Source organism: Lactuca serriola, chromosome 9 (assembly GCF_051521515.1).
Source record: "Lactuca serriola cultivar US96UC23 chromosome 9, Lser_US96UC23_V15, whole genome shotgun sequence".
Classification (NCBI taxonomy): domain Eukaryota; kingdom Viridiplantae; phylum Streptophyta; class Magnoliopsida; order Asterales; family Asteraceae; genus Lactuca; species Lactuca serriola.
The window spans coordinates 220,177,563-220,204,495 of NC_136416.1; the positions used below are offsets into that span (position 1 = coordinate 220,177,563).

At 34.6% G+C, this 26,933-nt stretch overlaps 2 protein-coding genes across 2 annotated transcripts; both read right to left on the reverse strand.

The window, feature by feature from the left end:
* Window positions 1-1,160: 1,160 nt before the first annotated feature.
* Window positions 1,161-3,802, reverse strand: LOC145073420 (F-box protein PP2-B15-like). The gene is made up of 3 exons (XM_079019970.1): window positions 3,528-3,802; window positions 1,832-1,950; window positions 1,161-1,726 (listed from the first exon to the last, which is right to left on the reverse strand). The coding sequence occupies exons 1-3, from the start codon at window positions 3,774-3,776 to the stop codon at window positions 1,261-1,263; spliced, it is 834 nt and encodes a 277-aa protein (XP_078876096.1). The 5' UTR covers window positions 3,777-3,802; the 3' UTR covers window positions 1,161-1,260.
* Window positions 3,803-11,693: 7,891 nt separating this feature from the next.
* Window positions 11,694-17,244, reverse strand: LOC145076584 (aspartate carbamoyltransferase, chloroplastic-like). Its single transcript, XM_079022406.1, has 5 exons — window positions 16,743-17,244; window positions 12,576-12,708; window positions 12,193-12,508; window positions 11,884-12,120; window positions 11,694-11,801 (listed from the first exon to the last, which is right to left on the reverse strand). The coding sequence occupies exons 1-5, from the start codon at window positions 17,242-17,244 to the stop codon at window positions 11,694-11,696; spliced, it is 1,296 nt and encodes a 431-aa protein (XP_078878532.1).
* Between the last annotated feature and the right edge of the window lie 9,689 nt (window positions 17,245-26,933).

Consider the following 26,933-nt stretch of genomic DNA (forward strand, 5'->3'; position numbering starts at 1 on the left):
GTATTTAACATTTTTCAGGTTGTTCGTGAGAAGAGCTCGGCGGGACCGTACACACGCATCGAAGATGTTCGTTTTCGTAGTTTTGTAAATTAAACTCTATACTGTATGGTTTAAATTAAAAGGATGTTTCTAAGTGACTATTGAAATAATGGTTTTAATCATATAATCTATTTAATATATCAAAAATCTCTTTGTAATTTTTCGGACGTTACAAAAGTCATCGAAGTTAAAGCTATCCGAAGAGAAGTGTATCCGACAAAGTTGGCCACCTGAGATTAGATAACAATTGTCTTTAATGTTAAGATGGGGAAATGATCAACATGAGATCTTTTGTTAGTTTTATGACACCTGTTGATCAGCCTTTTGACTTGTACACTTTGTTTTGTTCGTCGTTAACTTGTTTATGTATTGCCTATAACAAGGCACGTCAAACTTCATTTATCATGTACCTTTTATAAACTTATAGAATATACTACATCAATTAGAGTTCTCCTTTAGAAATCCTTATTGTTCTTCATTTACTTCTTTCGGTGATTTATTCCTATCACTTAGTACTTCCATTAAATAATTGTTGATTATCTTCATGTATTGAGCCTGGAATCCTTCAAACTTTTGACTAAAACCTTATCATTATTAGTTTATCTTACTTTATCAATTGGTATCCAAGCCTAAGTGGTTTTTCTTTGAATCTATTTGACCATATTATCATTGTTTGAGATTTCATTAGTTTTCTCTTACATTTCTGGTTCTACGCGACAAAATTTCTTCATATACACCGTTGTAGCTCTTATTTTTATAACAACTTAACAATGACTAATACTAATCAACAACTGTATTCGATGCATATAGCCAACATTGTGGGTTGCCCTACTCGAGTCCCATTAATGGTGGTTGAGGAATATGATCCCCTGAAGATCAGAATGTGACACTTTTTAAACTCAAAAGAAAAACGTAAAGAAATATGGAGATCTTTAACTAAAGGAACTCATCTCCTAGTTAAAACTATGGTTAGAGATGCAATTGATCATCTACTTGTTTAGGCAGAGACTCGAGAATCTCATCTTATAAATCTTGACATCGAGAAGACGCATACAGATAATATTTTCTCTTTGTAATAGCTAGTTAATTTTTTTTACTAAAGTTAACCTAGCACAAGCCAGTTTTGTAAAAGATGCAAACCAAAAACCAAATGCATGATACATGTTCAACCCTAATACAATTCAAGTATGACGTTTTCAATTTTTGTGCATAATTATCTTACTAGATAGGTCTAATTTCAATTCCTTCAACAATAAGCCCCCCTTTCAAGTGCACACCATTGACCTCTCTTAAATTCATTTTAACCTCTTTCTCATAACTTCCATCATTGTAAAACTCACCCAATTCAATCTCCAACCATCCATCCTTTCGCTCAAGACAAAACCTTGAAATATATTCTCCTAATTTTGATCTCAACCCTTCTTTAACCTCGTTTGGGCGACATGTGCGCTCAAAGCATGGCTTGATACATTTGTTATGAGAGAAGTTTATCTTCCCCTGTGAATGGCTTTCACCAACTTCAACTGAAACCTCACATGGTAAAACATCTAACCCGAAGGCACGATAATGAGCCACTTCTGTAATGAGATATGCTCTATAATAGGTATCAGGTGACAAATTCCGTGTGTTGATCTTCCCTTCAATTTCAAGCCAACTCGTCATTCTAAGCTCAACAACTTCGGAGAATCTGATAGACATTAACAATCTATTTTAGAATATGTATATATTTATGTATCTATGCATGAATCTATGTATGTATGTATGTATGTATGTATGTATGTAAGTTCATTACCTTGATTTAGTACAAGGTTTCCAACACCAAAAGAGAGAATTGGATGACCAAGCGATATAAAGATCTCTTGCACTTAAAGTGTAACACTTCTTTCCCGTTGCTTTCTCTATCGAGAATGTCTACAATTCAAACTCAAGATTGTGAGACCAACGAAGACACATATATACATACATACATACATACATACATATATACATGAATACATGCATACATGTGCGCACACACACACACATATACACACACACACACACACACATATATATATATATATATATATATCAAAAGAGAGAGGGGGAGTGTGTGTGTGTGTGTGTCTTGTGTATGTGTCAGCATCATATGAAATATAAAAAACAATTTTGGAGCGTTTGATTGAAAAATCAATGAGAGAGTCCATGTCAAATATCAAGAAAATATTTTCTAGAAAATGTAAGAACTAAGAAGGTCATACTTTGCATGTGTTTTGGCGAACAAACAAAAATGAATCATTAGATGATACAAAATAACTTGTTTAACAAAATAAATTCCTGGAAAAAAATGCATCTATGATTTAAGTTTTTTACTTTATCAAATTTTAATTTATTTTTCAGACAACTTTAATTAGTAATCGTAAAAATGAATCTTTGGTATTATTTCGAGTTTTTTTAAAAATCACATTATTTTTGCATCATTTAACGATTTATTTCTGGATTTACCGAATATATGTTAATGATGGACTTCTTACCCTTTCTACCGAACATTTCCTTCTTATGAGATCACTCTCTCTCTCTCTCTCTCTTTATATATATATATATATATATATATATATATATATATATATATATATTTGACATTCAGTGACACATACAAATAAATTTATCCATTGGTAATTTACCGATATAATATTTTGTGACATTTTCAACGGGATATTTAAGTGACAGATTCCGACAAAATATCGAGAAATCAAATATCCTCCTATCTTTTGTTTCTAATCTTTCTAAGGTCGGACGGAACGGAAGCGGGAAAGGGGAGAGAGAAACTTCCCTCTCACTGGAACACTATCCCTTGGGTGAGGGGAGCAACCCGCAGGAAAGAGGTGGGGGGAGGAGGTGTCGCACTGTCTCTCGTCATGCTATTGGACAATTTTTTTAAAATTTTTTTTTATATCTTTTTTAATATTTATAAAATTATATACCAACTAAAAAAATATAAATAATATATTAAAATTCATGGTTTTTAATTCCCTACAAAATGAGTATAATATATGTATGAAATATATTTAAAGAAAATAAAAAAATAGTGGGGAGCTTCCACAAATTCCTTGGGTTTTAAGTGAGAGAAAGGAAAGTGAGGGAAATAGTGATGTGATCCACAAAAAATAAGGGAAACATCCTTCCCATACCCTCCACTCTAACAAATAGATTAAGACAAATGTCAAAATCAAGAAAATAGATTAAAAGAAAGAATTAATTAATGGATTACACCTTTCATTATTTTATAGGAATAAAAAGATTTTATTTTTTGTTATTTTAAGGATGAACTTCCAAAAAATATTTTTAGTAATAAATATTCGTCAAGCCATTTTTGTGAAAGATTACATACGTTTTTTATGACAACTTTGATAAAAATTGTAAATTAATCATTAAAATATTGCATATATCCACAAAATATGGCTTGTAAAAAATGCCCGAGCAATACAATATAATAAATGAGTGATTACCTTGAGGCCACCGTCAATGAGAATAGGAGCCGAAAGCTTAAAGAAGAGTTCCTTTTTGGATTCGAAAGTCAATGGACACACACTTCTCGATATGATTTGGTGATAATCAGGTGGCAAGAACTTATCCCACAACACCTCTGACTCTGCAGCATCTCTAATAGCGGAAGTCACCACTGTAAATCGACACACATCCTGAGGTGTCACACAGGAGAGGATGTGTGCTATGCAGTCTTCCGGTAAAACTTCCATGTGTGCAGATTAATGGGATAGACAGATGACTCGTCAGGTGTTATTTTAATGTGTGCAATGACGACATAATTTGGACATATGAGGACACTTATGGGTGTGGAATTTGGTGGGATCGATGCCTATGCATGTACAGTTTTTTAATCATTGACCAGTAGCTTGTAGCCACGTATGTTGTATATATGATATGCTTTGGATGTTTTTGTACTTTTGTGCCGCAAAAGTACATAAACTTGACTACCTTTTTAGGCAGTGCACTACAACATTAACACACAATGACGACGAAAAATTCGGACCCTATATTGACGACATGTCGTCGGTATATGGTATGCTGAGTCGGTATAGAGTCGTCGGGATAGTCGTGTCGGCATAGGTCAATAGTGTCGTCGGTATAGATGTCATTGCGATAGCTTCGCCTATGCCGACGACAGGTCGTCGGGACAAATTTCGTCAATCATATTTTCGGGGGAAAAAAATAAAGTTTTATTAATTACCTATCGCGACGACTTATTGTCGGCAAACGTATAGCGACGACTTGTCGTCGCAACATGTGTAATTTATTACGACGACTAGTTGCCGGTATAGGTTTTTCACAAGAGTCAATGACATACCTATAGCGACGACATGTCGTCGGGATAGCTACTGGTTGTTTTTTTCCCTGTTTTACAGATTTAATACATTACCATTCCTGCATTTTTAACAAATCCAAAACACAATGCAACATATATCAATTGAAATACATTAACTAGGTACCATTGTTCAAATTCAAAACATCAAATTCAAGTAGTTAGCTAACATTGTTCAAAACACTAAAAAAGCATCAACCATCATTATCATAATCATATCCTTCTTCTCCTTCTTCTTCTCCTTCTTCTTCCATCCTTTCGGCAACTTGTTGAGATGTACTTGCTTGTGAGTTATAGTTGAATAGAAAGTTAGGAAATGGTGGTGCTTGGAAGCCCGAAATACATGCCGCCAATGATGCATTATATTGTTGCAAGTATTCTTGCATTTATTGTGCATCAAATTGGGATTGATATTGAGTTGAGATTGAGACGATTTTGAAGTGGAAGGTCGTTCATTTGGAATTAAACCGAAGTTGGCGGTTGGTCTCCTACCCACCCCGCGAGCATGCCCGCGTCTCGTCCCAAGGGAACGTTCTAAACATTCTTCCTCGTCTACTATTCCGCCTTCCCCAACCTCGCTTTGCATTTTCTCATATTCTTCTTGAATTTTCTCCTAAAATAAAGAAAACAATAAACATACGTTAATTAAAACAAACAACTAAACTTAAACATTAAAATAATAATACTATTCCTTAAACAAAAAAACTATAATTAATAATAATAATATATTTAAATAACACATTCATTTCGTTTATCACTTACCCAATCTTCTTGTGCTCGACTTGTACACCAACCCGAACCTTCTTTGTAGCGCATTTGTCTCCAACCCTCAATATGTTACGGCTTGAGTCCCATTTTATCCTATAATAAGTGAAAAATCAATAAATATATTTATATAAATGTTAATAACACTTTTAACTAATACTAATATATTTTATTACCTCTAAATAACGTCGTTAAGCATAAGATCTACATCTGTGAGCACTTGTGTGCGGAAGTTTCGACCTGCAAATTTTATTTTTGGCTGACGTGCGTCTGTATTCATCGGTCAAAAATAACAAATCAATTATTTTGTTCCAAGCTTCGGCGGACCAATCAGTCGGTGGACATCTTCTTGCCCTTTCCACATTATGATATCCACCAACTCTATCAAAATGTTTTTTCATGTCATGCTTGCGGTCTCGATAAGCTCTTTGCATGTCTACTTGGATACCCGCTCGAAGGGGTGCCCACAAGTCTGTGCCCCGGTACCTATTTAGATTAAAATAAGTCTGCAAAAGGAAAAACATATTTGATTAGTAAAAAATATTTAATAAGTGTAAAATTCAATACATATAAAATATATTGTATACTTACTTCTAGCTCGGAATATAAATCATCTTTGTACTTGATAGGAACACGACGCCAAGTATGATAATGCAACGGTACCTGTGATCCCACCAGATTTGAGATCAGTCTGACAAACATTTTCCCGCTGTCCCCGACAAATCGGTACCTCCACCCGGAGATATCAATTCGCAAATCCAAAGGCTTACGCTTGTTGTTTTCATACTCGTCATACAAATTTAAGTTTCTCCCTTTGCCACGCTTATTCACATTCACATTCTTCGCTTGTGCTACATTTACATATATAATTGAAAATTTAGAAATTTAAAACTTTAATATATCTAATACTTAAAAATTTCATGTAACTTACAAGATTGGCAACCCGATGGTACACCGCGTGCGACCCCGTGTGATGGTCTATCCCCACCGTCTCCTCCATGTTCCCTCACGACTTCTGCCATCTGTTTAACAAATATTATAAACATTCAAAATATATAATAAAGCTAATTATAAATAATCAACATTTGAAAATTTAACAAATATTATAAGCAATCAGGATATATAATAACTACGACATACTGTCAATCAGATTCATCACTAGAACAATATACATGTACAACATCATCATCACTGTCATATTTTTCATTATTTATTTCTTCATCTGAAGAGTACATATCGCCATCGTCATTGTCATCGTTAATGAAATCGTCATTGTTTATAGTAGGATCAACATTACTCCTAGCAACCACACTTGATTCACCAACTTCACCTAAAGTCGTCTGCATAGGCAAGCTGCCTAAGTCGACAACCAAGGTAAAATCAGTTGATTGAGTGTCATTCACGACATCTATCTCATTCACAACACCGATACTTGGATGATTCCAAAGTTTCTGATGATGAACCTCTTCCACAACTCTCCAATTATCGTTTTTAGTAGGATCTTGGAGATAAAATACTTATTTTGCTTGTGTGGCTAAGATGTATTGTTGATCATCATACCATGTTTTACCGACATACCATTCATGACTGGTATCGATAAGAATCATATTATTTATAGTTTGTAAACGTCCATTACGTAATGACGCATTGAACCATTTACCATGAAAGAGTACAAGTGATTTATCATATAAATAATGCAACTCTATAATCTCCTCTAATTGACCATAGAATGGTGTACCGTCTTCTCCAAATGTAACAACACCACTATTTTAAGTAGTGCGTTGGAGATCGCGGCTATTCACGACAAATCGAACATCATTTACTATGCACGTAGTGTAAGAATATGCACGCAACGGACCATATGCCAACGCCTTTAATTCATCAGTACAGTCTGAAGGCATATCTTTTTGGAGACGACACTACTAGAAAAACAGACTTTTACGACGCTCATTGCGCGTCGTAAAAGGCTCAGACGATGCGCAAATGCGCGTCAAGGAAGGCCCTGTCATAAAGAGATACGACGCGCTTTTGCGCATCGTCTATAGACGACGCACATTTACGACGTGCGTTTACGACACCCAATGCGTATCAAGGAAGGCCTTGTCATAAAGGAAGACGACACACATTCGCGTGTCGTAACCTTACGACGCACATGTTAATGACGCGCAGTGCGTATCAAAAAAGCCCCTGTCAAGAAAGGCCATGTCATAAATGAAGATGACACACATTTTTGCGTATCATAATTTGAAATGTTTAAAAAAATATTATTTATAGATTTACTTATTTTCAAATTAAATTTGTATTTAATGTTTCATAATAGAAAATAAATATCATATACAAAAAATAGAATCCATTGCATAAATTTAATGTCATACAAATAATCGTTCCATGGAAAGATAAAACAAACCAAAAGAAATTGTAACAAAAATTTACAAACGAATTAGATACAAAAAAATACAATCCATTGCCCCTTTGCTTATTCAAGATCAACCTGCAAGTAGGTGGTTGGGCTTAGGCTAAGCAAGGAGATGGGAACGAATTAGGAGGGGATAGGTGACACAACTTCCAATGCTCCATATCTGCATTGCATTGCATAATTACAAACATTATTAATTAATTATTTATGATTTATTTTAATAGCATGTTGAGTTTGAGTGGCTAACTTGATAAAATGGGTGCTTGATATACAATACTTACAACCGATAATAGGGCCCTGTTTGTACTTGTCATGGAATGAAAGGCTTCGGGTCCTCTCCAGGGAGTCTACTTCTTTCATGAATGGTCATAATTTTATCCTGCAAACACAGTACCCTCTTTCCCATGGCATTCAAGGTTACTCCCTGTTGGAGCAAGAAGATGCAGACGCTGCAATCTAGAAACATATAATTCAAACATCAACAAATTGGGGTAGCTCTTGGATTGTTAGATAACATGCCACATAAAATCAAAACCAGAGTATAATAAGTACGAAACAAAGTTTGGTTAGGATAAGTGAAAATTAACGAATATTACATTTCTATGACCTAAACCATTTACTTATGTGTCACATGTCCAAGATAAAAAGTGACCTCAGTGGAACCAATTGCTGCCATTTCAGCAACAGCTTGAGGAAATTGAATTTTGAATTATATCCTGTAATATTAGAAATTATGATGCAAAATCACTTTACCTCTATAGCAGATATCATTTTGGAACCCCAAGAATCCATGGTCTCTTTCCATTCAAGGAAACCTCCAGGTATAACCGACTCCGAGTTCAGTTCCTACATCAACAAAAGTCAAATCCATGCAAAGTTTGATGAATATTCTGTAGTATACAATACAATCCCTTTTTTGCCTAAAGTTATTTGGACACATCCATCTCATCTTGCAAAAGGATTTCATATACATCAGTCCTCACATTCATCTCTTTCTCACGCATAACTTCCAAAAAATCCGATAACCAAATATTTTGAATTTTGAAATTTGAAATTTGAAATTGTAAAAGATGAAGATGTTATATTACCATGGAAATGCGTGAATGGCATGAAAGTAAATTCTTCTAGCTGCTGACATGTCATGTGTGACATGGATTTCATACAACAAATATAATCGCCATAAAAGTACACAACTTTTCAACATGTTGTCACCCAATGCCCTTTCAAAGATTCTATGTACTCTATGATGAGAGCTTCCTTTTCTAATCTCATATGATAATGCAAACAGACAAACACTCACTGATGGTTTCCTGTAAACACCACAACAACATGATTCAGTTTCAAAGATTCATACTAATGACACAATTACCCCTATGAGGACAGATTAAAATTTTGATCTTACTTGTGTAAGTAATCATCAATGATCCATCGAAGCTTACTAGGGGAAGTATGAAGATGTCCAATTTGAATAATTGTATTATATAGTTTAGGACTGATGGGGTATATCTGTAATTCTTGCACCAAAATTTTCCAAATATTTGCAAGCTCTACTTATGAATGATGCTTCCATAGCATTTGTATATAATAGTTGAATGGTAATTCAAGTTGATGAATTTGTCTTCTCCTTTCTGTATTTATAAAGATTATGTTATCCACAATAACTAAACAGATTCTACAATCTAACAAAATTAAATATGATAAAAAATGACTGATTTAAAATGATCATGAAATCACCTGGAAGCACCATGGAAAGAGATTGATTTAAAATTTCTATTCCAGATTCCAATCCAGAAGTCAACTCTTCAAATAAAGAAGCACAACAAATAGAAGCAACAGAATTTTCATTAATACTCCCATGTATCCATGTTTCCTGAATTACCCTTATTTGTTCTTTAAATCCCTGACGTGCCCTTAACAACTGTAAACTTGATGGTTGACTTTTGAATTGACTAAATTTTACCCCACATCCTAAGCAACAAAGAATGTGTAATGTTCGTGATAATGATGATTCTGTGCTTCTAGAAGAATTGTTGTTTGAAAGTTCAAGTTCAAGTTCAGCATACCAAAAGAATAAAAGTGAGGCGTGTGATTTGGGATCCTGTGAGTCGTATAAAATTAAATTAAATGATAATATATATATATATATATATATATATATATATATATATATATATCAAGTTTTTTTAATTTGTAAAGTAAAGATAATCTTGATTTTTATTTCTTACCCATGGAAGCCCTTCAATGGATAATAATGCCATGTCAAATACTTTTCTTGCATATTCTATATTCCCAAATGCAGCTTCTCTTCTTGCATAAACACCACATAAATGTACATCCTATATGTATTTAGTTATTTACTATTCAGTTATATAAAACATATTTTTATATCGAATAAATAATTAAATATAAACAAAATAAACATACTTGACGATTGCTTTTCAAGAGGCTTTTTGCCAATGTCCTACATGGAGTAATATCACCACTAGAGGAGTTCATTTTTGTGTTTGAAATCTCTTCAGCAACAAGTGCGGCTTCTTTTAAAATATGGTCATGTGGAAATACATTTAAACATTGTAAACTAACATTTCTAACAAATTTCATCATTTCACTTCTCATGTTTATGTTATCAGAGCTGTTTAAAACATGTTCTAAACTGTAACCACTTTGAGTTTGATTCTCATCTATTTTTGTTAATATCTCCTCAACTTTTCTCAAGTCATTTAATATAGAATTTGGTAATGAGTCCATAACTAGGGTTTTTTCAACCCAACTTGAACTATTAGTTGAACACCTACAGAAAAATGAAAAAAAGTTATATTGTGATCATATTATATTAGTTGAACACCTACAGATTATATATTAATGAATATGAGAGAAAACATGATTACTGATGAATATGAGTTCAGTTCCTACATCTTCCTCTATCTATTTGTTTTTCTGGGATTGTGATAGCTTTCTTCTATCTATGCCTTTTCAAGAAAACATGATGACTGATGAATATGATAGAATGCATGCATGATAGCTTAGGTAATTACCTTTGTTCAGCATCTGATTAAAGACGAAGGAATTCCTTTAATGTCTAATATTTGGAGAATGGAGGAAGATGAAAATATACAACAGGAGACGGATGATTGAGAAATTCGAATGGATGTTACTGATTACCTGTTGCATATGGTATTTATTCTTCAATCGGAGAAAAGTACAATAATATATATATATATATATATATATATATAATAATAATAAAATATATGTTGCAAAATAGAAATATAGAATACCTTCAATAATGCTTGTCTGGCTGCTTCCCTTTCTAGGTCTCTTTTCCGTTTTGCTTCTGCAGCAGCTTCCGCCTCCACTCGCCTCCGAGCATCTTCATCTGCCTTGGCTTCTGCAGGTCTCTTTTTCTAAGATTATATATATATATATATATATATATATATATATATATATATATATATATATATATATATATATATATATATAAAACCAGCCATAAAGATTCCACCCAAGACAAAAAAAAAACATATCTTGCAATTTCCAGATAATTCATATCATATACTACAAAGGATAACTTTAGATATACCTTTGCCCTAGTAAACTAAGTAGAAGCCTTAACATCTTTTACCTCCTTTTCAGAAGCACTGCTAGAATCAGAATCTGCAGTCAACAAACACTCAAGTCTCATCAAACAACCCAAACTACAATTCACATCCAAACAGTACTTTGATAAAAGGGTTTAAGTTTAACATAACAAAAAATACCCTTAGATTTGTGCTCAAAGAAGCATAGGTGCTCTAGAACCCAACATTTAACTGAAAAATGAAAATAAGTCTGCTTTAATATCAATGTCCATTAAACAATGTCCACAATAAATCACCATTAAACAGGAGAGCAAGAAGAATTCCCAAAAATCCATAAGCATAAATTATTATCTAATAAGTTGCAATCTTTAGACTTTAGGTGATATATCTAATCTAACACATGTAAATGGAATTTGTTGCAGTTTTGACGAGACCAGACAGAAAGTGTAGTTATTCAGCAAAAGGACTCTCCCTTTCAAACCAAGACCATTGACCATTGACCATTGATCATTGCATATCAATCAATCACCATTCACCAACCGACAAGTAAGAGCTTGAGCAAAGCCATTCTAATGTAGAGTCCATTTTTAGCTTGTCTAAAATAAGCAGCCCTTGGGTCCCCATCTACATCCACTGTTATCTACAATTCACAAACAAAACTCTACTTAATTATATTATATTATATATAAAACTAAAAACAAAAACAAGACAAGAATTTGTACCTCATTAAGCCTAGGGAGAGGATGCATGACAATGGCATGTTTCTGCATGACACCCAATACATCTCTATCAATAATGTATTTCCCATGAGCTTCCTCATAAAGATCACTTCTCTCTCCAAAATGTTCCTTCTGGATGCGAGTCTGATACACCACATCACATTTCGATGCCACTTCCTTCAAATCAGCACTTTCTTCCCATTCAACTCCCTTTAATGTTAAGTACTCTTTGATGTCCTCCTAAATTAATCCATCAAGACATTCACACATTCTTTTCAGATACATATAATATAATATATAATAACTGCATACCTTCATCTTTACAACTTCCGGAGAGACAAAGTAGATCTTGACATCATTGTATTTGGCTAAAAGATATGCAAGAGAGCGAACTGTTCGCCCATTTGCAAGATCCCCAACAAGTGCGACTTTGATTCCATACATCTTTCCTATCTCTCTTTCAATGGTGTACACATCAAGAAGAGCCTGAGAAGGATGCTGACCTGGACCATCCCCAGCATTGATAACAGGAATGTTAGCTGTCATCGCTGCTCTTCTGGCAGCACCACTTTCAAAATGCCTCATTACAATTATATCCGAATACCCTTCCACAGTTCTAATAGAATCTGAATCAAAATAAATACATAAATAAATAAACTCAGAATGAGAGAAAGAAGATGAAAGAAGGCACTACCTTCAAGTGTTTTCCCTTTGCAGCAGAAGAGAATTCGCGTGCATTTTCTGTTGTTAAAACTTCGCCACCTAAGCGCTTCATTGCTGACTCAAATGAAAGTCTGGTTCTTGTTGAAGGCTCGTAAAAGAGAGTAGCTATGCTAAAAGGGTTTAAGTTTAAGCTTGGAATGAGATTCAAGTAAGCCAAATTCAAGATTCATGAAATTCTAGGGCACATGAGGCTACATAGGGCACATGAGGCTACATGTCGCCTCAATTTTAGTCTACCAGAGTTCTGACACATAAGTCCGACTTGTACGCTTTTGGAGTTGTACTTCTTGAGATATTGTCAGGCGAAGAAGGCAAGTGAGGAACGAAGGAAGGAGTGTCGATAACTAGGCAAGGCGGCAGTCAAATCTATGGAGGGGAAGAAAGGATCGTAATTAGGGCAAGAAGGAAGCAAAAGTGGAGGATAAAAAAGAAGGCGGGTGTTCAAAATTTTAGGGTTTTCATTTTCCCCCTATCTACTAAACGCGCTTTTCATTAAAATTATAATGCGACACTCATAGACGATGCCCATTTAAGATACAACACCCTCCGTGTTTTTAATTTTTTCTCGTATGACGTTATTTTAAGGGCACGCAATAATGCGTGACCTAAATCCTTAAATTTTTTGATGAGATGACACTTTTTGAACGTCACTCTCCTTTACGTAACATAAATCAATGAGTGTCGTGGTTTGCGCGTCGTAAAAGGCTATTTTTCTTGTAGTGCGATAAATTTGTAAGGAAATATAAGATTGTATGTTTAAGTAATAAATTAGTTTTACATTATAAATATATAACATACTTACCTTTTCTTTGAACCATGAAGGAAATTCCATTTTGAATTAACTTTCAGGCAATTCTGATTTGAATTCACTGCATATGGGACAAAATAATTAGAATAGTTAAAATATATTATAACACTATGGAAAATGTAGATAATAGAGCAGAAGCTTACGATTTGTAGCTTCTCATCTCATCCTCATCGCAATTGTTTAGCACAAACCAATGCAATGATTTTTTGGCCTCTTTACAAAGTTCAACGATTTTCTTAGCCGACATTGTTCAACATTGTGATGAGAACACCTAAAATTGCCTTTTTGGAAGGCCCGGATCATCATTTCTATCAACACGGTTGAATTTAGTTTGCATACCCTCAAGATACATAAAGCAGAATGTCAAAGCTTCGTCTGCAACATAACCCTCTGCTATTGAACCTTCTGGTTTGGCTTTGTTTCTGACATAATTTTTAAGTTTTTTCATATCATACATACTTATAAAGCTAGAATTTTTTCTTGAATCTCATGCATTTGAAACCCCCATTATTTTTTCCTTTCACCACATTCATTTGAAACTCCCATGACTTTTCACTTTTTTTAAAAATAATTATAATTTGGTAATTAGGTTAAATAAATATCAAATCTAAAGTGTATTCATATATAAACTACATTTCAATATTAAAATAATATCTTTAATTCTACTTATAAAATTATGTTTTTTAACTTTTAACAAATTATACTTAATTTATTAGTTTTAATATATTGTTGAATGTAAACCATTATCATTTTAAATGTATAGTTTTTGAACAATTTGTATAAAATACTTAAATTATTAACTAAAATATAACATTATAGGCTCAACTTAAATATAAATTTTATTTAACTTAAACAACCCAAAGATTATTTTATAAATAATTAAAAGTGATAAATTGTAGTGTCTTTCTAATAATGATTATAAGTTGGTTAATAAGGTTAAATAAATATAAAACCTAAAGTGTAATCATAAATAGACTAAATTTCAATTTTAAAATAATATATTTACTTCTATTTATAAAGTTATGTCTTTAAATTTTAACATGTTATAATTAATTTATTAGATTTAAAATGTTGTTGCATGTAAACCATTATCAGTTTAAAGCTACAATTTTTGAACAGTTTGAACAAAATACTTAAATTGTTAATTTAAATATAACATTACAGTGTCAACTTAAATATAAATTTCAGTTCCACTAAAAAAACCAAATACTATTTTGTAAATAGTTAAAAGTGATAAATGCAAAAACTAAATTGTAATATCAGTTTAACTAAAATATTTCCTAAATATATTTATATAATCGTTAAAAAATTTCAAATAAGTAGCTTAAAATAACTTATAATAACAATAGTTAAAAATAACTCTATATAAATGATTATATTGTTACCTTTAAAATCAAAAAATAATGTTTGATGTTTTAAATACTAATAATGATAGAAATTAAAACATTAAGCAAATATATTTTAAAAAATTTGTTAAAAATAACAACTATAAATAATATTAAACCATATACTAATATTTAATTTTATTGATGTGCAACTCGCGAGTAGAAGTCATTCAAACGATTGAGATTATGACGTTATAATAGATTTATATATTATCATATAATTCAAAATAGTCAATATATTATATCAAATTAATATACGAATTATTATATCAAATTTAACAACAACGTTAGTGTTATATTTTAAAAAATATATATTTGTAAAGACTTCAACTATATAGGTGTTTCTGCACATTACAATGTCAACTCAAATATAAATTTCAGTCCATTTTAAAAAACTAAAGAATATTTTATAAATAGTTAAAAAAGTGATAAATTGTAGTGATAAAAGCAAAAACTAAATTGTAATTTCAATTTAACTAAAATATTTCTTAAATATATTTTTATAATCGTTAAAAGTTTCCAAATAAGTAACTTAAAATAACTTACAATAACAATAGTTAAAAACAACTCTATATAAATGATTATATTGTTAGCTTTAAAATAAAAAAAACAATGTTTGATGTTTTAAATAATTATAATGATAGAAATTAAAACATTAAGCAAATAAATTTTAAAAAAATAATTAACAATAAAAACAACTATAAATAACATCAAATCATATATTATATTGAATTTTATTCATGTGTAACTCGCGGGTAGAAGTCATTCAAACGATTGAGATTAAGAAGTTATAATAAATATATATTATCATATAATTCAAAATAATCAATATATTATATCAATTTAATATATACAAATTATTATATCAAATTTAACAACAACGTTATTGTTATATTTAAAAAATCATATATTTGTAAAGACTTCAACTATATAAGTGTTTCTGCGCAACGCGTGGGCAATCGTCTAGTATCTTTCAAAAGGATACATCCATCTAATGTGTATAGGCCCTCCAAGAATGGCTTCATCGGGTAAATGAAGAATAAGATAAATCATTATGTCGAAATATGCTGGAGGATATATCAACTCAAGATCGCAGAAGATCCTCACCACTTCTATTTTGGAATTTCTCATGTCGTTAACATCCAATGACCATGCACAATTTTTTTTAAAGAATGTACACAGGTCAATGATTGTTCTTGAAACATTTGGTGGGAGACATCCTCGAACCCCTATAGGTAGCAATCATTGCATGAGGACGTGATGATCATGAGACTTCAACCCAACCAAATTTGATTCAATATCATTAACCTTCTTCTTAAAGTTCGATTTAAAACCATCAGGTAGTCTCACTCCTTTAATGAATAGATAGAAACGTTGTCGATCAATTGGTTTGAAAGAGTAAGAAGCATGTGGGAGTATTTCTTTCTTCTTGTCTTCTTCCTTGTTGTGTTTCTTCATCTTCTTGACTTTCTCCTTCGGCTATTGATCTGGTCTAATGCCCATATTTTTCAAGTCAATTCTTGCTTCTTTTTTGTGTTTGCTTTTATCGTTCATCAGTGCAGTATTTAAGACACTCTCATTCACATTCTTTGAAACATGCATAACATCGAAATTGTGTTTTAGGTCGAGGGAAGACCAATACTCAAGCTCAAAGAAGATACTTCGTTTCGTCCAATTTAACTCTCTTTTTTTTCTTTCATCGTCGCGCTTTCTTTTTTTGCCCCCATAATCAGGATGTTTCCTTGGAATTCGATCAGAGAGACAATTTACTTGCTTTAATATAGTTGCATTACTGAATCGTCTAAGACGCGATCTTGTCTCAGGTTGACCATCAAACAATAGACTCTCCCTCCAACTATGGTTTGTATTCAAGAATCGTTTGTGACCAACATAAGACATCTTGTTGGTCACATAAATGGAAGATGTGTCTTCTTTACAAGTAGGGCATGCTAAATAACCTTGATCACTCCATCCAGACATACTGCTACGTGCTGGGAAATCATTAATAGTCCATAACAACATCGCACTCATATTAAATACAGTGTTGGTTGATGCATCTCTCGTTTGGACTCCTTCGGCCCACAACATTTTCAACTCATCCACCAAAGGCCTCAAGTAAACATCAATGTCCTTTGCGGGTGATCTAGGGCCAGGAATCGGCAAAGTTACCATGAAAGAAAACTCTTTCATACATATCCATGGTGGTGTATTATAGGTAGTCAATATAACCGGCCAAATACTATAATTGTTATTAAATTTTCCGAATGGATTAAAGCCATCAACAGCTAAACCTAGACGAACATTTCTAGGTTCTTTGGCAAACTCTGGGTATCTCTTATCAAATTCTTGCCATGACTTCACATCTACCGGATGATACATCATACCATCCATTAATCTTCCAGTATTATGCCAAATCATATCTTTAGTTGTGAATTTGGAACTATACATCCATCGAAGTCTTGGAGTCAAAGGAAAGTAGCAAAACACTTTTTGTGGTACTCGCTTCCCCTTTGTGGTTGTGTCCACCCATCTACTCTCGTTACAAATCGGGCAATTCTGCATGGAATCATTCTCCTTCCAAAACAAAGCACAGTCATATTTGCAAGCATGGATGGACTCATATCATAACCCTATCTTTCTCAACTTTTTCTTAGCTTCATAGTGTGAAGTTGGAATCTTGCTCTTCGGGAAAGCAACTCTTAGCAACTCTACAAGTTGGTCAAATGAACGATTTGTCCATTTATTGATCACTTTAATATGCAACAACTTCGCCAAAAAGTTTAAAGAAGACATCTCACAATCAGGGTATAACTCAATATTAAGCTCCTCAAACAAAGCATCAAATTCTAGTTCCATGCCTCGTCCTTCATTATCTGTATTTTCTTCATTTGTATTTTGTTCCGCCGTAACATCACCACTTACATCAAACATCTCGTTAGTTGTTGGAATGTTTATTGGAGTCGAATTGTAGCCCAAATCCGAAATAGGATGCTTCTCACCGTGATAAATCCATACAGTATACGATTTTAGAAACCCACAGTCATGTATGTGGGCATAAACTGTGACATCCCCAAAATCACGGCCAGAAAAGATAGGTTTCATTTATGCTTTTAAAATAGTTTCGGAGTAAATCCATTGATTTAAAAGAGTTGCGGAATTTGTTCCCAAAACAAAATATGATAAAATAAAGTTTATCAAAGCATTTCATCAAGAGATGCATTTTCATTATATAACAATATTCGGGATGTCATGTTCCGATAAACAGACCAAAAGCATAAACAACAAAAGATAGACCATACAACAGTTACAGATAACGACTGGTCTAATATCAAAAGATCTTGATAAGTCATCCAACTTATGCTCTCGCGCCACTACCTGTAATACAACAAAACTGTGTGGGTCAGACTTGGGAGCCTGGTGAGCATATAGGGTTTTCAACCCACAATAAATAATTATATTTAATTTCACCAACCAACAATAACCCGATTACCCATTCCTGTTATCCTCACTTTACGTCCCTAAAACAACATCTATTATAAGGGACCTAATCTAGGAATTTCACCGGGATGGACTTTACCGCGAGGGGTTTCCTCAGCAATAAAAGTCCTAAGGCAACCATGATGGGGATAGAGTACATCGGCGAACACATAGTTCACAACACCTACAGGTTATGAACCTGCTAGCGTTCCACATGACTGTCTAGAAAGAGTCCGTGGTCATTATCCATACTCCGCTGGATAACTAGATCAACAACAATAACATCGAGGCCTCTCATCTGTTTATCACACATCAACTATCTACCAATGTTCTACCCAACATATTAGTAGATAAAAATACATATTTTTATACATAGTTTAAAACTTGTATAACATTCTCATTCAATACATATTCCAATAAACAGATGAGACACATACACATAACACGTATTTCATAGAGAATAAATCATATCTATGAGATAGAAGAAAGTGAATATACATTCACACATATAACAACAAAATATACACAGAATACATATTTCATATAAAATACTTCATAATTATGCGTTAGAAGAAAGTAACTACACTCACTTGATCAGAAGATGATCGGACAACACTATGGCTTGTAGACGTAGATCTGGAAGATCTTCACAAAAATTGGCTTCTCGCGGGCAGAGCTTCGGCTCGGGAATTGCACTTCTCGGGATCTTCGGGGTTTCGGGACTTGCTTCGGGGCTCGGGATTCATACAGGGGCTTCGGGATATTTCTTGTACGAAAAACGAGGTAAAAACGAGAGAGAAATAAGAGAAAATGAGCAAAGAACTCGGCAGCCTCGACTTCCTTTTATAGGGGGTCGGATCCTCGATTTACGTTGGGTGTAAATCCAGGTACACTGGGCGTAACCCGGATAAGCCCAGTGACTCCCCCCCCCCCCCCCCCATTTGGATAATATCCGAATTTATATTTAAATTTAATATTTTAATTATTTAATAAACTTCAAAATTTTTATATCTTCCTCATACGCACTCCGTTTTCGAAGTTCTTTATATCCACGCGTAGGTGAGACTACGCTCTACAACTTTCGTTTAGACTTCATCGGCTAATTTTGACTTTATTTTTATTATTTATTTTTAGTAGGCCGAGACAGGAAAACTCCGTTATAAATTTATAACTTCTTCATCTGACGTCTGTTTTCGTCTGTCTTTTCACTAATGCATTACTATCAACGAGATCTTCGATTCTCATTTAGATTATTTCGACCAACAATCACTCGATCTCGAATTCGAGTTTTGGGTTGCATACTGCTAAGCCGAAACTTAGAAAAATCATAACTTCTTCATACGAAGTCAGATTTGGGCATTCTTTTTATGCACACTCTCGGTTTAACGAACTCTATAACATTCGTTTAGATCACTAGGACTAAATATCGCTCTAACGTAAATTCACTTTTTACATCATTCAGCGTCGTGTCGGTTCTGTCGCGAAACTTCGACAAATCATAACTTCTTCGTTATAACTCGGATTTCGACATTCTTTATATATTCGGAAACCTCGTTTCAACTATTACAACATTATCCATAGATATCGGATTTATCTAACATTTCATTTTGACGCTTATTTTCATACTTAATTCAATTAAGTCACACAGTTACGCACAAAACACATAATACTCAAATAATACACTTCTATTATTTCAAAACGGGTTACAAAGGTTAACCTAGACTATTACATCAACATTAATGACAAGCCCAGAAACACAGTCGTTACATAAACTGTACTCAACAACTGTCGATACATATTCACACACTTTACGCACGGACAACGCACTTTGTCTTCAGAGTCGACATGTTTCCTAGCAATCTCCATAAAGTTTTTAAGACCTTCCAAGAATTTTGGGGACGTTCGGTTTTCACGAATCCAACTCTTATCGACCGTCATTACTGTTTCATTATTAAAAGTTACATTGTATACATAGTTAAATTGTATGACTTTTTGTTGGAGAAAAAAACGGACGAAATGGATATTCACAAGTATATAAAGAAATATATACCTTGGAAGTAGAAATCGGACGGAATTGATAGAGTATTTACAAGGGTAGAATTTTAAACACACTTTATAGCAATGTACTTTTATTAGTTTGTTTAAAGCATTATATTTTTCACTTCTCTTTCATATTATTTTGTTTTTTTTATAGCACCATACTTTTAATAACAAAGTATGTTGCTATTAATAACCTTTGTAGTTTACATATTTTTTACTTAATAAACTTTTATTAGTTTGTTTAAAGCATTCTATTTTTACTTAATAAACTTTATTCTCAATAAACGTACTTTTATTAGTTTAAATATTTTTATATTTTGTTTTTTGTTGCTATTAGTAACGTTTGTTCTTAATGACAAACATTTTAACTTAAAAATTAAACACTTGATCGCTTCATTCACTTAAGCTAATAAAATAAACAAATAACACAATCATACATATTTTGCATTTTATACATAAAATTTCATACCAACCTAAACAAAGATCACAATCATACGTATTTCACAATCATACAAAATATTTGATTTCTTATAATTCTATATGTACAATTTCAATTTCATATGTACCTAAACAAATTTCAATTTCATATAATATCTAAAACACAATCTTAAGTTCATACAACATTAACCAACTAAATTAACATTTTATACATATATACAACTTCAATTTCACATAAACCTAAACAAACAAACATATATATATATATATATATATATATATATATATATATATATATATATATACTAAACAAACAATACAATCATATAATCATACCAAACAAACAACATAATCAAATACATACCAAACCAACAATACAATCCCATAACCATACCAAACACATACCAAACAAGCAATACAATCCAATTTCATATAAAATTATATATATATATATATATATATATATATATATATGTATATATATATATATATATATATATATATATATGCAATTTCAATTTCAATAAAAATTAGAAATAAAAAAACTAATTGTCAAATATATACATAGGTCAAAAAAACTAATTTGTTCGTCTTGCTGTGATGGCCATTTCCAATTATGAAATATGATGGGTATGGCTGGTGGTCAAAGGAAACAACCCAAATCAGGAGAAAAAAATAATAGCATCAATAAAACTACAAAACTTACATGATGTAGCAGTGAAAGAGAGCAGCTGGACTCGTCGGTGTGGAAGACTGGTCGGCGAGACGGCTGAAGATGTCACACCCCCTAATTTCCGTGAGTGAGAGCTTGGAGAGTGTCTTGGGGATTTGAGAAGTGACTTTTGGGAAGGAGATTTATAGATCAAGAGGCTAGCATCAAGACTTCTGTGTGGATCTAGATTCTACTTCAGTGTGGACACATTTTGGAGGTAACCAGTTGTTACCTTAACCTCTTTTCTTCTAGAATCATTCATATGTGGAATCTAGGGCTTTCTTTAGTTATTCATGAAGGGATTTTTGGTATGGGAGCTAGATCTGAAGTTGAAACTTCAGATCTGAACCTCTTTTGAGTCCTAAGTCCATAAAGTTTCCAGCTCTTGCAAGGATGAGACTCTCCCAAGGTGTAAAGATCCATTAGAAGCTTAGATTGGTCATTTAGAGCCTTTAGGGACTTACATGTGCGTAAAGTTTGCAACTTTACGTGATAAACATGCCTTAGAAGCTTGGATCTGTAATCTGGAACCTTGGAATGGCTTAAAAAGTGTCTACATGGATGAAGATCTGCAAGGAATCGACGAGTTGCATAGTCAAATCGGCGAGTCATATGGTGATGGTCATGAACTTGCCGAGTTGATGAACAAACTCGACGAGTCCGTTGAAGATTACCACTACAAATATTTCAGGTTGTAGTTAGTGAGTATTAGCACTATAAGGGCTTCGACAATTAATGACAAAGTTGGTAGTATAAGCCCTACCAGTTCGTTTATAATCGCTTGGTGTAAACTAGTCGTATATCATTAAGGTTGCAAGGGCAGTCGAATGAGTGACTCCGCCTTAAGCCTACAACCAAACAAGGAACAGGAAATAAAGCGGATTTATACATTCTAAGGCCTTAGAATCTTAATGATATATGTCCATAATGTTTACACTAGCCATCATAGATTCGCTACTAAAAACCCTGTGTTTTTATATACGTGATAAGACTTACTCGGATTTGTCATGTTCTCTAGATATTTGGTTGATAAACCATAAGTTGACACTAGTCTTAGCAAGGATTTAAAACCTACATGTGGCGGTTAGAAGCACGTACCTTTATTCACGGGTGGTTCCGGGGGAGTTTCTCCTGCGGTGATCATAAGCACCCTTCCACTGTCACCAACATTCCTTGCCCTTGGACAGTCTCTCTTAAAGTGTCCTGCTTCACCACACTCGTAACAAGTTGGGCTGGATCCAATGTCGGGGACCTGGTTGATGGGTTGTGTCGGTGCTCTACAGAAACGGATAGTGTACCCCTTCCTATTGCAATTCTTGCAATGTATCTCCCGTCAAACCCCAGTATGATGGAAGTTACACTTGTTACATTTCGGAAGGGTTCCAACGTATTGATTTATGGGTGCTGGAGTGGCAGGAGTTGTGGCAGCATGAATAGCAACATTCTGTTGCTTCTTGGTGGAGTCCTGGGCTGGTTGGTCCTTCATGTTGTTCCAGAACTTCCTTTTTGTTGCATCTCCCTCCATCTTGCTCAGGGGTGATTGTTATAATGTCATGGTTGACCATATGGTCGATGAGATGTTGTGCCAAATCCTTGGCACTGTCGAAGGTAGTTGGTCTTGAGGCTAACACGCTATTCTGAATTCGGGAAGACAATCCCCAAAGGTATCGTTCCACCTTTTTGTCTTCCGGGGTGACCATAGCGGGACACAGGAGTGCTAGATCACAAAATCGGGCGGTATAAGTTGCAAGGTCAGAGTCTGTCATCTTGAGGTTCCACAGTTCTTGCTCCAGTTTTTGCACTTCGCCCCTTGGGCAATACTCTTTCAGCATCATTGCCTTCAAATCCTCCCAGCTCATCGAGTTAGCCACTGTAAGCGTTAGTGACTTAATGTGGCCGTTCCACCAAGTAAGGGCCCGGACGGAGAAAGTACAAGCTGCAAATTTGACCTTGCTTGCTTCGGGGCATGCACAAATTTCGAAGACCGATTCGATCTTTTCGAACCATTGCATCAGTGTGATGACTCCCCCGCTTCCATTGAAAGAATCGGGTCTACCATTGGTGAAGTCCTTAAAGGAACACTCTCTCGTGCACCCTTGGCTTTCTCCTTGAGTGGAGTTATTAGTACCACTCCTTGTCCTTCTGGTACCGTCAGTGCTGATTTGGGACATAGCAGCTGCCACCGCGGCTGTGACCGCAGTTTGGAACATGACAGGATCATATTGGGGAGGCGGCAGTGGCGGATTTGTTTTCGTTCCGCCAGTGCGTCTAGCAGACCTACGAGGCGGCATCTTTCTGTTATAGAATTTCAAAGACGAATTGGGTATAAGTCTTTTAGTAATGGTAATTAGTCGGGCGTCGGAAAACTAGGTTATTAGTTTTCAAGTATAGTATTTCCCTATTGTTCGAATGTGGCAATCAATTCATAGTAGAGGTCTATATAAATAAACTTATAAATTTGGTAGTAATGACTCGAATGAAATCTTGTAATCTTTGTTCCATGCCTGATCCACTCCCAAGATCACTTGGCATATACCAGTTGTGTATAATTAAGGTCCAATAGGCCGTTGAACTTAATGAGTCTGCCCTAGGCCCACAACCAAACAAGGAACAGGACCTAGTTCGGACTCACCATTTCTAAGTCAATCGTCTCTTAATTACGCCTATCCTGGAGGTATACATTAAGCAATCTTAGAGTCACCATAAGCGAATCGTTTGTAATACCAGGTTATGAAATATTTGGTAAACTCCCACTGAAATAAAATGTATGCTAATTTCATTGATATAGTCTAGTACATAAAGTTCTGGAAAGTTTGACCTTATAGAAGGTCCACATTACATTATGGTACGGAAAAAAAAATTCGACAGTAACGCGACCCCTTGAACGGCATAATCTATGAATTTGAAAGGTTGAATTTATGTATATGACAGGGAAGCGTTCAAACGCACACCAGGAGTTTGATTCTGTAATGGTATGTCAATAGTGTACACACTACTCGTGACGGGTGGTGTTTCGTGGACCATATGAGGAAGATATGAAAGTCTGCATTGCCCTATCCTCTGCCCTGGCTTCTGTTATTTGATGTCCTGCTTTTACCACGCGTTTTCTCTAAAGATGTTTGACGTTCCTGATACTCCCTTATGCCGGCTCGAGTTGCGGTCACTTCCCTCTGAGGGCTCTGATGTGTTCTTTGATCTGTTTGTGGCCTCCATTCAGGTGATGAAGGAGAATTGCGGTGATCTTGGTGTTAGCGCCAACCTCCATGATTTCGGCTGACCGTTGCTCGTGTTTGTATGCTCAAGTGAGTGATGAGGCGTATTATGACAATGAGAGCCCTGTCTACTAATCCCCCTCTGTTGAGTAGGGATGTCAACGGGGGCAAATGGGACGGGGAGTGCATCCCCCGCCCCCGCCCCCGAAATTTCCTTGTTCCCCCGTCCCCACCCCCGCCCCCGAAATGTTCAGCCTTTCTACCCCCGCCCCCACCCCCGAATCCCCTTTATTACCCCCGCCCCCACTCCCGTTCCCCCGTCCCCGATTGATTTTGGGCTGTCTTTTTTTTTTGGCTAAAAGAAGCTGTTATTTACGCTAAAAAAACTATTTTTTAGATAACAAATAATTATGTATAGTAGAATTTTACATGTTAAAAAAAAAAAAGTTATGGCATTTAAAAAACATTATACTAACAATTTAAAAACGTGTTTTTTGATGAATTGTGGAAGCTCAAAATCATGTTATAGTTTATTAGGGGTGTAAGTGAGCCGAGCTACTCGTGAGCTACTCGAGATCGACTCGTTAAAAGCTCGACTCGAGATCGAATTAAACGAGCCTGAGCCGAGCTCGAGCCTAAATATGAGGCTCGTTTATTAAACGAGCTCGAGCCGAGCTTCAGTTAGTGGGCTCGCGAGCCTAAACGAGCTTAAACGAGCCTATATATATATATATATATATATATATATATATACACACACACACACATACATACATACATTCATACACACACATACACACACACATATATATATATATATATATATATATATATATATACATATACATGGAGGCTCGTTTAGGCTCGCGAGCCCACTGAATTGTTCACGAGCCGAGCCTGAGCTTCATTTTAAGGCTCGAATCGAGCTTGAGCTCGAGCTCGAGTTTCCTCAAAATTAACGAGCCGAGCTCGAGCTTGGTCAGGCTCGGGCTCGGCTCGGCTCGTTTACACCCTTATAGTTTATTATATTTATATATTTAATATATGTAAATATATGTGTAATTTATTAACGGGGCCCCCATGGGGGTTTCGGGACGGGATTGCCTATCCCCGCCCCCCCCCCCCCCGAAATTACAACGGGGGTTAACCTTGCCCCTGCCCCCGTCCCCGCCCCCGATTTATTTAAAAAAATTTCCCCAAACGGGACGGGGCCCCCATGGGAACGGGGTCCCACGGGACTTTTTGACATCCCTACTGTTGAGGTTGTATGTGACATCCCTAAATTTTACGGCCAGAAAAGACCGGTTTGTTTATGCTTTATTTTAAAATCAGAGTAATCGTTTAAAGAAAACGGTTGTGAAATTTGTTCCCAAAACAAGATATGATAAAAACTTATCAAAACATTTCTCAAAGAGAATGTATTTTCATTAAATAATAAAACATCGGGATGTCATGTTCCGATACAGACACAGAAGCATAAACAGAACATACATTCATTTAATCTAGTGATTTACATCTCCTTTAATCTCTCAGTGGAAAGCAGCTTCGTATCGATACCTGTGATACAATTAAACTGATTGGGTCAGGCTTGGGAGCCTGGTGAGCATATAGGGTTTTCAACCCACAATAATATAATTATTATATTTAATTATCAAATAATCAATCCAATTACCCACCCCCTTTATCTCCATTTATTTCTTAAATATTTATCCTAAGAACCGATTACCCTTCTCCCATTCATTCCTAAGGATTGCCCTAAGGAATTGGCACAAAGTCTAGTGTTGACATGGTTCTTGGATCACCTCTGGTGAACACGCAATTTACAATAATTAATGTACACCTAGTTTAAGAACACCTAAAGAACATTTAGTTCTAATATTACCCAATGAACCTAATTATCTAAGGAACATAGAGTATGAAAGCTCTTAATTCAAACAACATGACAATAAAGTATATCTCGATCCTGCAAAACCACTGATATTATGAACACATATTATATTTCTAAAACAACATATCCCATCCCGTCGATCCCCACATACTGACCCTATACAATGATCTTACGAGATCTAGCCTAAGGATTCGATATGAATAACAACTGACGAAGCTGCTTCGGAAATTCCCTGGCAGCAAACGAGGATCAATAAAGACATCAAATGAGGGGAATGGAACAAGTTTCACCACGAACCTTCGTTCGTAAAAGAAATAACCTCAAGACATTTTAAGTAGTGGTCTATTACCAACGCACTTTATTAGGTAGT